The sequence below is a fragment of the Mirounga leonina genome, unplaced genomic scaffold (assembly GCF_011800145.1).
Source record: "Mirounga leonina isolate KUSES-001 unplaced genomic scaffold, KU_Mleo_1.0 Mir_176, whole genome shotgun sequence".
NCBI classification, from domain to species: Eukaryota; Metazoa; Chordata; class Mammalia; order Carnivora; family Phocidae; genus Mirounga; species Mirounga leonina.
In genome coordinates, this window is record NW_023270454.1 from 27,432,434 (window position 1) to 27,448,386 (window position 15,953).

At 39.6% G+C, this 15,953-nt stretch overlaps 1 protein-coding gene across 5 annotated transcripts in view; it reads right to left on the minus strand.

The window, feature by feature from the left end:
* The window catches only part of FNIP2 (folliculin interacting protein 2), a 138,328-nt gene that overhangs the window by 39,193 nt on the left and 83,182 nt on the right, over window positions 1-15,953 (minus strand). For all 5 annotated transcript variants that reach the window (XM_035022816.1, XM_035022817.1, XM_035022815.1 and 2 more), the window contains one exon: window positions 5,521-5,650. In XM_035022816.1, coding sequence (XP_034878707.1) covers window positions 5,521-5,650 — 130 coding nt within the window. The remainder of the gene's footprint in view (window positions 1-5,520; window positions 5,651-15,953) is intronic.

A 15,953-nucleotide genomic window follows, 5' to 3' on the forward strand; every position in this document is an offset into this window, starting at 1 on the left:
TCTAAGCTCAGAAAGGATACGCCATTGTTTCTCTCAACTTTAAGCGAGATCCCCGAGATGTAGATGTGGTTGATCAATCAGTAATAGGCTCTCACTAACAGACAAGCCACTGACAGGACATGATCTCCAGGTGCTGTTTTAAAGGCTGTGCATTCTAATAAACCATCAACTGTATTTTCCGAAAAATTCCTAGATCCTCATCATCTGCTCATCAGAAAAAAAATCTTGAGCCTCTCTTAAAACTTTTACTTAGTTTCATACAATGAAATTTCATATGGTAAATACTCTTCTATTCCAAAGTACCTGTACTAGAACTTTGTTTTTTGCACCAGTTTATTTCTATTTTATATAGGAAGCTCTGAGCCAACACTTTCTTGTAGCCCTTTTCTTGTCTGGCATCTCCTATTTCTCTTCTTTTTCAAAAGTAAAATGACTGTTTCAGTCCACTCATCTTCAGCCAGTGTGGTCCTTAATAAAGAAACTGTAATAAACACTTAACCCTATGCAGGTTTCTGCATCATCTTCATCTCTCTTATAAACAATAGCCAACTCTGTCTTAACGTAGCAGAGAGCGCCACCTACTGCATTTCTGAAAAATTTCCATGGCTACAATAGCGTGGAGAGCTCTTACTCGCTTTGCTGTTCTCTCTCTAATGAATTCCAAAGCAACTGAGCTTCATTCTGTAGTCTTGGATTAACCACACAAACTGGAATAAATCAGTTCACACAGTACTGTGATTATATTTTTAAATTATTCCACAATGAAAGAACGTTTCAGAATGTTTTAAAACATTTGAGTATGCACCCAATACTACATCTCCTCACCCTCAAGTCACCATATAGGGGTACACAGGCCTTTTTGCAAATGTGGAAACTGAGGCAGAGTGATTCATCAACTTGCTTTAGGAACAGAAAGTTTCTTTTTTTTTTTTTTTTTTAAAGATTTTATTTATTTGATAGAGACACAGCGAGAGAGGGAACACAAGCAGGGGGAGTGGGAGAGGGAGAAGCAGGCTTCCTGCTGAGCAGGGAGCCCGATGCGGGACTCGATCCCAGAACCCCGGGATCATGACCTGAGCCGAAGGCAGACGCTTAACGACTGAGCCACCCAGGCGCCCCGGAACAGAAAGTTTCTTAGTGACAATGTTGGAGCTAGAACCCAGGGCTTCTGTCTTCTAAGCTAGGCTCATTTCCTGGATGTTGGAAAGGAGCAGGGATCATGTCTGATCCAACTGCTGGTCTTCATGCCATCAGGTGCATCCTGCCAGGTGGAGCACTGAGAGGAAATAGCTGGGAGCAATCACATCAGCTGACAGGACTTCGAGGCAGGGAAAGACCCCTGCAACGCACTTAAGTTTTCTCCTTACAAAAAAGTCAAATAGAATTTTGTTGACACTTATGAATAAGCATTCACATACATTATTTTTGCCTCAAGATCATAAATAAAGCAATAACTATGATTTTTTAAGTATATCTCAAGAATCTATAATTGATATCAGGACTGCTTAGTCTAATTGTTTTTGTCAGCTTTGAACTTAATCTGAATCTATGTATTATATTAGGACATAGGAAATTGCCATTTTTGTAGGTCAGAGAACAAACCCGCTGCAACTTTATATGGCTGTTCAATTTTAATATCTTGGTCCTTTAGGGTTTCCTTCGCCTCACTAAGAGATGAAATCTCTGCAGTTGCTCTTCTATTACAGGTGATACTTCCCCACCAGCTGGTAAATGCCCAGGCCTGACTCCCCATCCAGCAACCAAAATTTACCACCCGGCACAGCAAGGGGCCTGGAGACAGGAGTATCCAATGTGGAACCAACTGTTAAGGATTGTGAAATCATCCTTTTTACCTTAACTCCCTTGGGGAGTTTTTGATTACTGTGAATTTCCTCTCAAAGCCAGAGGCAATCATATTTTTGGTACCCACACAATTCTCCTGTCTGGCATAAAAAATTAATTTTCCTACCTACATGCCTGCCAAAAGTAAGAGATCAACTGCAACATCTTTAAATGAAGGGATCTTCACAGGAATAGTGATCAATTCAAAATGTCAGCCGCACTTAGGCTGTGTGTGTGCCAGCTTCATGGGCATGAGACCCCACTCACACAGAGCCCTGTTCCCAGATGGGCCCCAGCCTTGATTTAATGTTTTGCGGTTGCCATCTTGAATTCTTAGTAATGTTATCTTCCAGCCTGTGTTGTGGAAGTGAAGTCTGATGGGACAATGAAGCATGTGAGTGAGCAGTGAAGACACCAGGCTGCAGAGTGCACAGTGGGCTCAGGCCTAAGGGCATGCAACCCAGACTCTGAGCAACTGGCTAGGCAGTCAGGCACACAGCCACACGTTTGAAAGTCCAGGGTGCCAGGAGGCCCCAAGGCGGCAAGGCTGGGACCTGAGCCCAGACTGGTGGCTGGGATAGCAGCAGCAGAAGCAGCAGTGACCACAGCCACAGGAGAGAGGAAGGACCTGGGTAGTGCCGTGACCCATGGTGCGAGGCCAGCTTACCCATCCATCACTGGAACCTGTCCCTATAGAGTGTGCATAAATATTTAACCCTTTGACCCAAGCCCCAAGACAATGAATTATCACAAAAAGCCTACAGTGGACATTGCAATAGAGCATATCCAGGAATAATCAGAATTCTTCAGTTTATCATCTACAGTTTTGAAAACTATTGCAACATTGCAAAGTAAATATTGACAGGTATAGAAACAAGTTAAATGTAAAGATTGTTGCACTGGACAGTAAAAAACCCTTACTATTTTCACATGAAGCTTTGGATAAACAAATTATTAAGGAAGTCCCCTCTAAAATTAATTTTCCTTGTAATCAAAGATGTAATGATAGAATGCAAAAACAGGCATTTTGAATTATATACAACTCATGAAGACACTTTCAGTTGCTTGTAAGACCTCCACGAGTTACAGAAAATGTCAGAGGAGACATTAAAATAACTTCGTATAAATTTACATTTAAAATTAAATTCAGTCTTACACAAAATGGATTTGTGTGAAGAATTAAATCTTTTTAGCAAAACTGTTCCATAAGAATCATCAGATCTAGATGTACTGAAATTTATATTTTGAAAGTCTATCAGAAACTTAATCCACTGTTTTCATAACCCATAAAGTTCCAGTAACGACTACATCAGCAGAAAGATCTTTCTCAAAAAATTGTCAAAAATTACTTGCCATCTGGCATTTGCCAAGAGTGATTAATGCTGCTTTCAATTATATCAACTGAAAGCAAAGTTGCTAAAAAGTATAAATTTTGATAACCTAACAAATGAAGATAGAAAAGAGAGCCAGAAAAGTCTTATGATGAATCGATATAGCATTATTATTTATTATATTATGTAAAATTATGATACCAAAATATTTCTTGCAATTTATAAGTTTATGTTTTATTCATATTTCACTATTATTCCTATTACATTTTGTTAAGTAAAATATTTTTTAAAGGAAAAGCTTTACATTTTAGTACCTTTAATAGCACTTTTCCCCACTTTCTGAACAAAGGGGCTCTGCATTTTCATTTTTGAACCAAAGATACTTATTTTAGGTGTAAGTTTAGTAGAGATTCATTAGTTGCCAAAGCCATATCTCAATTCAAATTAGAGTTCTGAAGAATTTTCAGCGGAGTGGGTTGAAGAATGCTATTCAACTCGGATTTAAACCTGAAGGGATAGGGGAGCCTGGGTGGCTCAGTCGTTAAGCGTCTGCCTTCAGCTCAGGTCATGATCCCAGGATCCTGGGATAGAGCCCCACATCGGGCTCCCTGCTCTGCAAGGAGCCTGCTTCTCCCTCTCCCTTCGCCTGCTGCTCTGCCTACTTGTGCTCTCTCTCTCTGTCAAATAAATAAATAAAAATCTTTAAAAACAAAAAACCTGAAGGGATGGAAAAACATTTTTAGCAAAGAGATGTCTAAAGGGGGAGGCTTCTACGACCCATCATTCTCTTCAATCACAGAAGCTGTTATAAGGACAATGAGAATGGTGGGATGCCTTCTCCTGACAACTGCAGTTAATGGCAATCATAATGATGTCTGGTACTAGTACAATGATCACAGTGCAGATGAGGAAGCAACACTCTGAATGCAGATTAATTCGCTGTCACGTACACCTAGTGAGTGGCAGAGCTAGGACCTGTCTTCACACCAAATTCCAAGCTCTTAACCATTCCACTCAAAGCCCACCAACCACAGAGCAGTTCCTCGGTGAGTGAAGCAGCTCTATTTTTTTCTCTTGGTCAAGCTTGCTAGGACTGTGAGAACACGAGAAGAGAGGCAAGCAGCCTGACATGTGCTACACATGTGCCCTGACCCTCATCTCTCAGCTTGTCCTTTAAGCACCACCTCTCCCATGAAGGGCTCTCCAATTCCCCACCTGATCACCAGCAAGTGTTCTCTCCCTCCTCTGAGTCCCAAAGCACTTGATGCCCTGCCCACGGCATTTATAGTTTAACCTCTTTATGCCGTTATTTATGTGTATATGGTCTTCCCCACTAGTCAATAAACTATACTAATGGTCCACAGATGCAGATGTATATCTGAATCGTCTTTACACCCTCATGGACCCCTACACACGGTGATTACTAGCTGACCCACTAAATCAAACAATTGACACGTGAATCTTTATAGGTACAACCTATGTTAATTCCCTTTTAAGGTTTAGGGTTATAGGAAAAAGGAGGTGGAAGCTACTGATGTAACATCGTATTAAGCCAAAACGTGTATTTTGCAAAACAACTAAACTTTAGATCTAAAATTCAACTGCAATGAAGGCAGAACATACCTCGATGCCATCTTTATAATCAGATTCATGACCATTTCATTTAAGAATTTAAGTTTTATGAAAAGAGTATGTCACAATCCTTGAGTTTCTACGTCTTCAAAGACCACGGGGGTGTCACAGTAAGCCAAGGAAGAGATTTACTCCACCCTTCTAACTCATGAGAGCTATATCTGGAAGGGAGCCAATTCAAAGAGAGAGCATGCTCATTTTAAATTAACACCAAAATCTTGGGCGTCTGGGTGGCTCAGTCGGTTAAGCGACTGCCTTCGGCTCAGGTCATGATCCTGGAGTCCCGGGATCAAGTCCCGCATCGGGCTCCCTGCTCGGTGGCGAGTCTGCTTCTCCCTCTCCTGCTCCTCCCTCTTGTGCTCTCTCTCTCACTCTCTCTCTCAAATAAAAATCTTAAAAATAAATTAATTCACATCAAAATCTTGCTCATACATGGCACAATGACCCAGATGTTTCCCAGTGTCTTCCAAAGCGAGAATCATACCCCTAGACCAACGAGCCTCCCAGTGTCTTCCAAACCAGACTGGTTTTCAGCTTTTATATTTATTGTTTTTTATAAAAATTCTAACTTACCCATTTTCAGCCTAAGCTGAAGCTAATCCAGCAGTTTAAGGTTTTGTTTTTTGTTTTCCACTGACAACAGGTGAGCACTGCCAGTTCGTTCAAGCGGTCTACAACCAGCACCTTTCTCATCAAAAGCAAACTTGCAACTCACCTCCTTGGAATGATGCCATTTTCCAAACTTGTTGTCTGACTTCGAAGCCAACGGCGCTGGTAACTGCTGGAAGAGGATGTAGAGGAGCTTGGAGATGGAAAAGGTGTAATCAAAAGGCTGCTTAGTGAGGCTGTGAGGAAGAAAAGTTGAAAGTTGAAAGCTGAGGTAAATGAATCCTCACGTAGCCACACAAAAACATTCGTGCCAAATGACCTAAATTTTCAGGTTCTACCAGACGTAGCCAGCAGGGGGAGACTATAACTTCTCTCTTATTAAGACTTCTGTACTGCAAAGAAAACATCCTTTAAAAAGGAAAATAAATTTTATTTATTTATTTTTTAAAAATGATTTTATTTATTTATTTGACAGAGAGAGACACAGCGAGAGAGAGAGAACACAAGCAGGGGGGATGGGGGAGGGAGAAGTAGGCTTCCTGCTGAGCAGGGAGCCTGATGTAGGACTCGATCCCAGGACCCTGGGATCATGACCCGAGCCGAAGGCAGACGCTTAACCGACTGAGCCACCCAGGCGCCCCGAAAATAAATTTTAAAAATAGGGATTACAGACATACCAAATGCATCAATTATCAGGCCCTACTTTACAAAGGCAGTGTAATTATCACTCACTTAACCAGAATGCAGATTTCTGATAAAAATGGTCCACATAGCGTAACTGTTTATATTGTTACCTGAGAAGTAATGTCATACACAATGTTTATTTACACATATTTTCTCCTCTTAACTACTACTTTACTCCTATTCCTATTTTGAAGTGAAGTCTACGCAAGTAAGTAGTTCCTCCACAGAATATCCTCTCTCCTATCCCCTATCTCCAAATACACAATACTTACCCTCCTTCCCTCCAGCAACCAGCTCCCCCATTAACCCATCACCACTCCCTTGGCTGTGAAAAAGCAACCTCTAGTCTTAAATGTATTTTCTGCTTGGATTACTTATTTGCCTCAGGGCCTCTCTCTGCTTCTTTCTGCTATATAGTATTAGATGCCTCCGCTTGGGCTCTCAGCGTGAGCTGACCTGCCAGCCCAGACTTCTCTAACAGGCAGGGAGGGATTGGTCCCTTTCAGGGTAGGCAAAGGGATTCTTACAAATCAGAGCTGCTTGATGAATGTCTACTAGTTTGGAAGAATGAATGGAGACAGACTTTTTTCCTTCTACTTTCCTCAGGTTAAGGAATTAGATACTGAAATGTCAGTCCAGTGGAAAATGAAATGGGGTCCTACTGAAAGCTGGGCACTGTTTTCAGAAGCAAATCACAGGACAAAGGAAATTGATTTCGGCACACATAGTGTACTATGCTCATGGATATCCCTTGATAATAAGGCATTTCCCCATATGAAGTTTTACATTTTAATTTACACTTTTATAGGCAGATGTAAATAACCTGACTCCCAGGCCTGATTTCTTAAATACTACAAGAGTTACTTGGCTATTAGTCAATACCCAATAAGCAAATACTGGAGTGTGTACAGTGTGCCAGGTGTTGTGCCAGGCAACTGGGATGTAGTGGAGGACAAGACAGACACGTATTTGCTGGCATGGAGCTTCAAGTCTACATGAATAGCAGTGAACTTGCCAGGCTAAAAAATTAGATGCAAAATGGCTCAAGGTTCTTTCCACAACAGAGGTATATTGAGATGCTTTTCTTCTAATCTAGTCAATATCCATAACAAATTTGTTTGCTATCTTTGTATCCCTTGTATCCAGGACAGCTCCTTGGATAATTTATTAAGATAATTAATAAATACTTAGTGAATGTATGGCACTTCTTCACTAAAGTACTGCCCAGATGTGGCTCGCCCCAACAGGCTGCCTTTGTTCTGACCTGGATTTGATTTTGGAGATTTATCAGTGGTGAGTAACTTTACTGAGAATTTTGAAGGGAGACAGAAGAGAGTTTTTCCTCAAAACCACACAAAATTACTTAATAAAAAATGCCAATTAGATATGTGCTCCACCCCTGAACTCTAAAAGTCCCCTATGAGGTACACAAGCGCTTCATTCCCCATTCCTAAATCTTCAGGGTTCCCTGTCTCTCTTCCTATCTTAGGCTAATCCAATCAATTTCTTGGCAGGTGGAGGACAGGGCTGAGGGGTAGTAGTACTTGTATTATAAACAGTTTTTTCCCTGTCACAGAAGCAAGATGGAAAGGACTCTGAGGGCCAAATTTATTCTGGAAATTGTATGTATTGCTGTATACTTCAGTTTAGTAAACTGAGTAAGAGCCCAGGCTCCCGATTCAAATCCTAGCTCTGCCACTCACCAGATGTAATACCTGGGCCGTTTACTTAACCTGTCAGCTTTCTCATCTGTAAAATGAGGACAGTAAAGTATCACACACCTCAGTATTTTTCATGAGAACTGCAATCTGCTAGTGAGTTGTGAATTATTTAGTGAACTGACACCAACATTTAAAAGAAAACAAGAGTATATTGCAGTGCTAATATTAATTGATGAAACTTTTGTTATATGTAAAGATGTTACTGGATCATAATATAAAATGCAGTAGCATGAACTGCAGACAAAAGAAAAACTTGAGAAGCACTGACCTATTTCATAAGGTTCCTGCAAGGATTAGATAAATCAGTACACTTAGCCCAGTGCCCAGTGCCAATGCTGGCTATTTACTTCCTCTGATAATTCTTGGAACAGGAAAGCAAAGTAAGACATTTCCGAGTACTGAAAGGTTATTAGTTCTGATTAGTTAATCATGAAAACAACCTAGGACTTAAAATAGACACATGAAAGGGAAAGGAAAAAAAATTAAAATAATAAAAAAACAGAGAAGATATTCCTTTTTTCATTACAAAATTCTGAATAAAAATATTATTAAGCTAAAGTGCTGGCTTAAGGCTACCCAGCATTTCCTTATCAAAAATATTTTAGTATTATTTAATACAATTTTTACATTAAAGTACTGTGTTATATAATTGTCAATCACATACTCTAGGAAGCAATACAGTTAGTAAGTCTCAAATGGAAGAACAGGCTTAATTTGGGCCTCTAACTCATTGCCATTTTCATGAGAAAAGGGTGGATTCAGGTATCTGCTCCATTAAGATTTAATGCATTTGATGGTTGGCTAGACTCTTCTGTCTCTTCTGCAGCTTGGACAGACACCAGTCTATGTGTATTTGGAAACAATCCCACACAATAAAAAAATGTATTAATGTGATGAGGCCCCTTATTTCCTCTCCAAGCTCATCTTACACCACCCTCCCCTTACTATATTCCAGCCTTCTCTCTATTTCTTATACACAAAGCTCCGAAGACTGTTTCCACTCTAGGTCTCTGTACTAGCTGTTCCCATGCCTAAAATGCTCTGTGCTCTGATCTTCATGGAGCATGTTACCACCAGCATTCCAGTCAGCTGAGAACTTCACCTTCTCGGACAGGCCTTCCACGAGCATCTTATATGTCTTATTTTCCTCAGCGATAAGTGCTTACCTACATTTTACTGTCTATGATCTGTGTTTCCTTTATTGAATATAAACTCCATGAGATCAGGGATCATGTCTATTTGATCACTGATCCCCATATCCTACAAAAATGCCCAGTACGTAAGATGCTCAAGAAGTACTACTGCACGAAGAGTGAGCAAACGGTTATACGAAGATCAATGATGTCTGTCTCAATCGGTAATTATGACAGAAACAAAGCATTAGACAAACAAATTTCTAGAGAGAATTCCAAGTCTGAATTTGTTGAAAGTTTCCTGTGGTCAAAGCTGTATACACTGCATCTGGATTTTCTCTTTTTCCTCCTATCTTCATTTTAAAAAATTCTGTTTTGTTTCGTGGCGGTGGTGGATAGCAGTGGCGTAGCTCTGAACCTGAACACTTTTTCTATCTGTTTGACACAGACGGTACTACATCCAAAAGACAGGAATGACCTTTTTTACTGTAACACTGACAGTACTTCTCTTAGAGTTTTCTGCTTAAACACATGAAAACTATAAGGTTCCTTAAAGTTTAGTACTTCTCAACAACAGAATAGAGGTATTTAAAAAGGTCAATTATTGGAGCTGTGATTATTGTCTGATAGTAAAATGCCATTTTTATTTTTTATTTATTTTTTATTTATTTATTTATTTAAAGATTTTATTTATTTGAGAGAGAGAGAATGAGAGACAGAGAGCATGAGAGGGAGGAGGGTCAGAGAGAGAAGCAGACTCCCTGCCGAGCAGGGAGCCCGATGCGGGACTCGATCCCGGGACTCCAGGATCACGACCTGAGCCGAAGGCAGTCGCCTAACCAACTGAGCCACCCAGGCGCCCCAGGAAAATGCCATTTTTAATAAACCGAATACATTAATAGGCAAATAAAATTTTAGTTAAGACACTGTAGTGACCAAATCACAGAGTGATTTTAAGACTATAAAGGGTCTTCAAAAGCATCCCAGGAACTTCAAGTTTTAATAAAATTCCTATCAAGTCCCCAATGAAAAGACAAAGAAAATGTCCTCACCATCATGATTTCAAACACCTTAATTTTTTAAAATAAGACTTTATTTTTTAGAGTACTTTTAGGTTGACAGCGAAACTGAGTGGAAGGTACAGAGATTTCCCTCCATACAGCCCCTGCTCTCACATACACAGAGCCTCCCCTGGGATGGGCATCACTCACCAGAGTGGTATACTTTTACAACTGATGAACCTACACTGAAACATAATTATCACCCAGAGTCCATACTTCACCTTAGGGTTCACTCCCAGTGTTATACTTTCTATGAGTTTAGACAAATGTATAATGACATGTACCCACTATCAATCAAAATAGTTTCAGTTCCCTAAAATCCTCTGGATTCCAACTATTCATCCCTCCTTGCCCCTGTCCCCAACTCCTGGTGACCACTGATCTTTTTACTGTTTCTATAAGTTCTGTCTTTTCCAGAATGTCATACACTTGATATCACACAGGATGTAGCCTTCTCAGATTGGCTTCTTTCACTTGGTAAGATGCATTTAAGTTTCCTCCATATCTTTTCATGCTTTGATAGCTCATTACATTTTAGCACTGAATTATACTCCATTGAAAACACCTTAAATTTTAATTCCTTATGTAGGACATAAACTCTATCCCAGCCTTGGTGATCAGCTCACTCTCTACATTTATTTGTCAAGTTATTTAACGTTTCTATGCCTTTTCATCCATAATCTGCAATCTAAGACTGAAGTGTCTACAAAGACTTTGGGGAGGTATAAAAACTCTCTTGGTTCTTTGCCCTTCCATATAAATAAGAGTTATTTTGTCTAGCTTCACAAGGGATTTTAATTGAAATTACACTGAATGTATATTTATTTGTGAAACTTCATCTCTTTTTCCATTCATTTAGGTCTTATTTTTAAAATTTTTTTTCTTTGAGACATAGTTTCTTCTATTTTATTTTTTTAACATTTTTTAATTTAAATTCAATTAATTAACATGTAATGTATTATTGGTTTCAGAGGTAGAGGTCGGTGATTCATCAGTCTTATGTAATACCCAGTGCTCATTACATCATGTGCCCTCCTTAATGTCTACCACCTAGTTACCCCATCACCCCAGCCAGCCCCCTCCAGCAACCCTCAGTTTGTTTCCTATGATTAAGAGTCTCTTATGGTTTGTCTCCCTCTCCGGTTTCATCTTCTTTTATTTTTTCCTCTCTTTCCCTATGATCCTCTGTTTTATTTCTTAAATTCCACACATGAGATCATATGATAACTGTCTTTCTCTGATTGACTTATTTTGCTTAGCATAATACATTTAGGTCTTCTTTTTTTATTATTATTATGATGTTATGTTAATCACCATACATTACATCATTAGTTTTTGATGCAGCGGTCCATGATTCATTGTTTCCGTCTAACACCCAGTGCTCCATGCAATACGTGGCCTCTTTAATACCCATCACCAGGCCAACCCATCCTCACACCCCCCTCCCCTCTAGAACCCTGTTTGTTTTTCAGAGTCCATCGTCTCTCATGTTTCGTCTCCCCGTCCGATTTCCCCCCTTCATTCTTCCCCTCCTATCTTTTTTTTTTTTAACATATAATGTATTATTTGTTTCAGCAGCACAGATCTGTGATTCAACAGTCTTGCACAATTCACAGTGCTCACCATAGCACATACCCTCCCCAATGTCTATCATCCAGCAACCCCATCCCTCCCACCCCTGACCACTCCAGCAACCCTCAGTTTGTTTCCCAAGATTAAGAATTCCTCTTATCAGTGAGGTCATATGATACATGTCTTTCTCTGATTGACTTATTTCGCTCAGCATAACACCCTCCAGTTCCAACCACATCATTGCAAATGGCAAGATTTCATTCCTTTTGATGGCTGCACAATATTCCATTGTGTATATATACCACATCTTCTTTATCCATTCATCTGTCGATGGACATCTTGGCTCTTTCCACATTTTGGCTGTTGTGGACATTGCTGCTATAAACATCGGGGTGCATGTACCCCTTCGGATCCCTACATTTATATCCTTGGGGTAAATACCCAGTAGTGCAATTGCTGGATGGTATGGTAGCTCTATTTTCAACTTTTTGAGGAACCTCCATACTGTTCTCCAGAGTGGTTGCACCACCTTGCATTCCCACCAATAGTGTAGGAGGGTTCCCCTTTCTCCGTATCCCCGCCAACATCTGTCGTTTCCTGACTTGTTAATTTTAGCCATTCTGACTGGTGTGAGGTGATATCTCATTGAGGTTTTCATTTGGATTTCCCTGATGCCAAGCGATGTTGAGCATTTTTTCATGTGTCTGTTGGCCATTTGGATGTCTTCTTTGGGAAAATATCTGTTCATGTCTTCTGCCCATTTTCTTGATTGGATCATTTGTTCTTTGGGTGTTGAGTTTAAGAAGTTCTTTATAGATTTTGGATACTAGCCCTTTATCTGATATGTCATTTGCAAACATCTTCTCCCATTCTTTCAGTTGTCTTTTGGTTTTGTTGACTGTTTCTTTTGCTGTACAAAAGCTTTTTATCTTGATGAAGTCCCAATAGTTCATTTTTGCCCTGGCTTCCCTTGCCTTTGGCGATGTTTCTAGGAATAATTTGCTATGGCTGAGGTCGAAGAGGTTGCTGCCTGTGTTCTCCTTTAGGATTTTGATGGACTCCTGTCTCACATTGAGGTCTTTCAACATTTTGAGTCTATTTTTGTGTGTGGTGTAGGGAAATGGTCCAGTTTCATTCTTCCGCATGTGGCTGTCCAATTTTCCCAACACCATTTGTTGAAGAGACTGTCTTTTTTCCACTGGACATTCTTTCCTGCTTTGTCAAAGATTAGTTGACCATAGAGCTGAGGGTACATTTCTGGGCTCTCTATTCTGTTCCATTGATCTATGTGCCTGTTTTTGTAGCAGTACCATACTGTCTTGAGGATGACAGCTTTGTAATAGAGCTGGAAGTCCGGAATTGTGATGCCGCCAGCTTTACTTTTCTTTTTCAACATTCCTGTGGCTATTCGGGGTCTTTTCTGGTTCCATACAAATTTTAGGATTATTTGTTCCATTTCTTTGAAAAAAGTGGAGGGTATTTTGATGGGGATTGCATTGAATGTGTAGATTGTTCTAGGTAGCATTGACATCTTCACAATATTTTTCTTCCAATCCATAAGCATGGAACGTTTTTCCATTTCTTTGTGTCTTCCTCAATTTCTTTCATGAGTATTTTATAATTTCCTGAGTATAGATTTTTTGCCTCTTTGGTTAGATTTATTCCTAGGTATCTTATGGTTTTGGGTGCAATTGTAAATGGGATCGACTCCTTAATTTCTTTTTCTTCTGTCTTCTTGTTGGTGTATAGGAATGCCACTGATTTCTGTGCATTGATTTTATATCCTGCCACTTTAGTGAATTCCTGTATGAGTTCTAGCAGTTTTGGGGTGGAATCTTTTGGGTTTTCCACATGAAGTATCACATCACCTGCAAAGAGTGAGAGTTTGACTTCTTCTTTGCTGATTTGGATGCCTTTTATTTCTTTTTGTTGTCTGATTGCTGTGGCTAGGACTTCTAATACTAAGTTCAATAGCAGTGGTGATAGTGGACATCCCTCCCGTGTTCCTGACCTTAGGGGGAAAGCTCTGTTTTTCCCCATTGAGAATGATATTTGCTGTGGGTTTTCCATAGATGGCTTTTATGATATTGAGGTATCTACCCTCTATCCCTATACTCTGAAGAGTTTTGATAAAGAAAGGATGCTGTAGTTTGTCAAATGCTTTTTCTGCATCTATTGAGAGGATCATATGGTTCTTGTTCTTTCTTTTATTAATGTATTGTATCACATTGATTGATTTGCGGATGTTGAACCAACCTTGCAGCGCAGGGATAAATCTTGGTCATGGTGAATAATCCTTTTAATGTACTGTTGGATCCTATTGGCTATATTTTGGTAAGAATTTTTGCATCCATGTTCACCAAGGATATTGGTCTGTAATTCTCCTTTTTGATGGGGTCTTTGTCCGGTTTTGGGATCAAGGTAATGGTGGCCTCATAAAATGAGTTTGGAAGTTTTCCTTCCATTTCTATTTTTTGGAACAGTTTCAGAAGAATAGGTATTAATTCTTCTTTGAATGTTTGGTAGAATTCCCCTGGGAAGCCATCTGGCCTTGGGCTTTTGTTCGTTGGGAGACTTTGATGACTGCTTCCATTTCCTTAGTGGTTATAGGTCCATTCAGGTTTTCTATTTCTTCCTGGTTCAGTTTTGGTAGTTGATACATCTCTAGGAATGCGTCATTTAATGTCTTTATTTCCTTGTTGATCTTTTGCTTAGATGATCTGTCCATTTCAGTGAGGGGGGTGTTAAAGTCCCCCACTATTATTGTATTGTTGTCAAAGTGTTTCTTTGCTTTTGTTATTAATTGCCTTATATAATTGGCTGCCCCCACGTTAGGGCATAGATATTTACAACTGTTAGATCTTCTTGTTGGAGAGACCCTTTAAGTATGATATAGTGTCCTTCCTCATCTCTTATTACAGTCTGGTTCAAAATCTAATTTGATACAAGGATTGCCACCCCAGCTTTCTTTTGGTGTCCATTAGCATGGTAAATGGTTTTCCACCCCCTCACTTTCAATCTGGGGGTGTCTTTGGGTCTAAAATGAGTCTCTTGCAGACAGCATATTGATGGGTCTTGTTTTTTATTCAATCTGATAGCCTGTGTCTTTTGATTGGGGCATTTAGCCCATTTACATTCAGGGTAACTACTGAAAGATATGAATTTAGTGCCACTGTATTGCCTGTAAGGTGACTGTTACTGTATATTGTCTGTGTTCCTTTCTGGTCTATGTTGCTTTTAGGTTCTCTCTTTGCTTAGAGGACCCCTTTCAGTATTTTCTTGTAGGGCTGGTTTCGTGTTTGCAAATTCCTTTAGTTTTTGTTTGTCCTGGAAGCTTTTTATCTCTCCTTCTATTTTCAGTGACAGCCTAGCTGGATATAGTATTCTTGGCTGCATATGCTTCTCATTTAGTGCTCTGAATATATCATGCCAGTCTTTCTGGCCTGCCAGGTCTCTGTGGATAGGTCTGTTGGCAATCTAATTTTTCTACCATTGTAGGTTACATATCTCTTCTCCCAAGCTGCTTTCAGGATTTTCTCTTTGTCTCTGAGACTCGTAAGTTTTACTATTAGATGTCGGGGTGTTGACCTATTTTTATTGATTTTGAGAGGGGTTCTCTGTGCCTCCTGGATTTTGATGCCTGTTTCCTTCCCCAAATTAGGCAAGTTCTCTGCTATAATTTGCTCCAATATCCCTTCTGCCCCTTTCTCTCTTTCTTCTTCTTCTCGGATCCCAATTATTCTAATGTTGTTTCGTCTTACGGTATCACTTATCTCTTGAATTCTGCCCTTGTGATCCAATAGTTGTTTATCTCTCTGTTTCTCAGCTTTATTCTCCATCATTTGGTCTTCTATATCACTAATTCTCTCTTCTGCCTCATTTATCATAGCAGTTAGAGCCTCCATTTTTGATTGCACCTCATTAATAGCCTTTTTGATTTCGACTTGGTTAGATTTTAGTTCTTTTATTTCTCCAGAAAGGGTTTCTCTAATAACTTCCATGCTTTTTTCAAGCCCAGCTAGTATCTTTAAAAATCATCATTCTAAACTCTAGTTCCGACATCTTACGAATGTCCATATTGATTAGGTCCCTGGCAGTCGGTACTGCCTCTTGTTCTTTTTGTTGAGGTGATTTTTTCCATCTTGTCATTTTGTCCAGAGGAGAATAGGTGAATGAGAGAACAAAATGCTAACAGGGTAACAACATCCCCAGAAAAATATACACTAAACAAATCAGAAAAGACCTGAAACTGGGGGAAAAGAAAGGGAAAGAAAGAAAAATGAAAAAGAAAAAGAAAAAGATAAAAACAAACAAAAACAAAACAAAACAAACAGAATATGATCAAATATGATCAGGCTGGTGAACAGA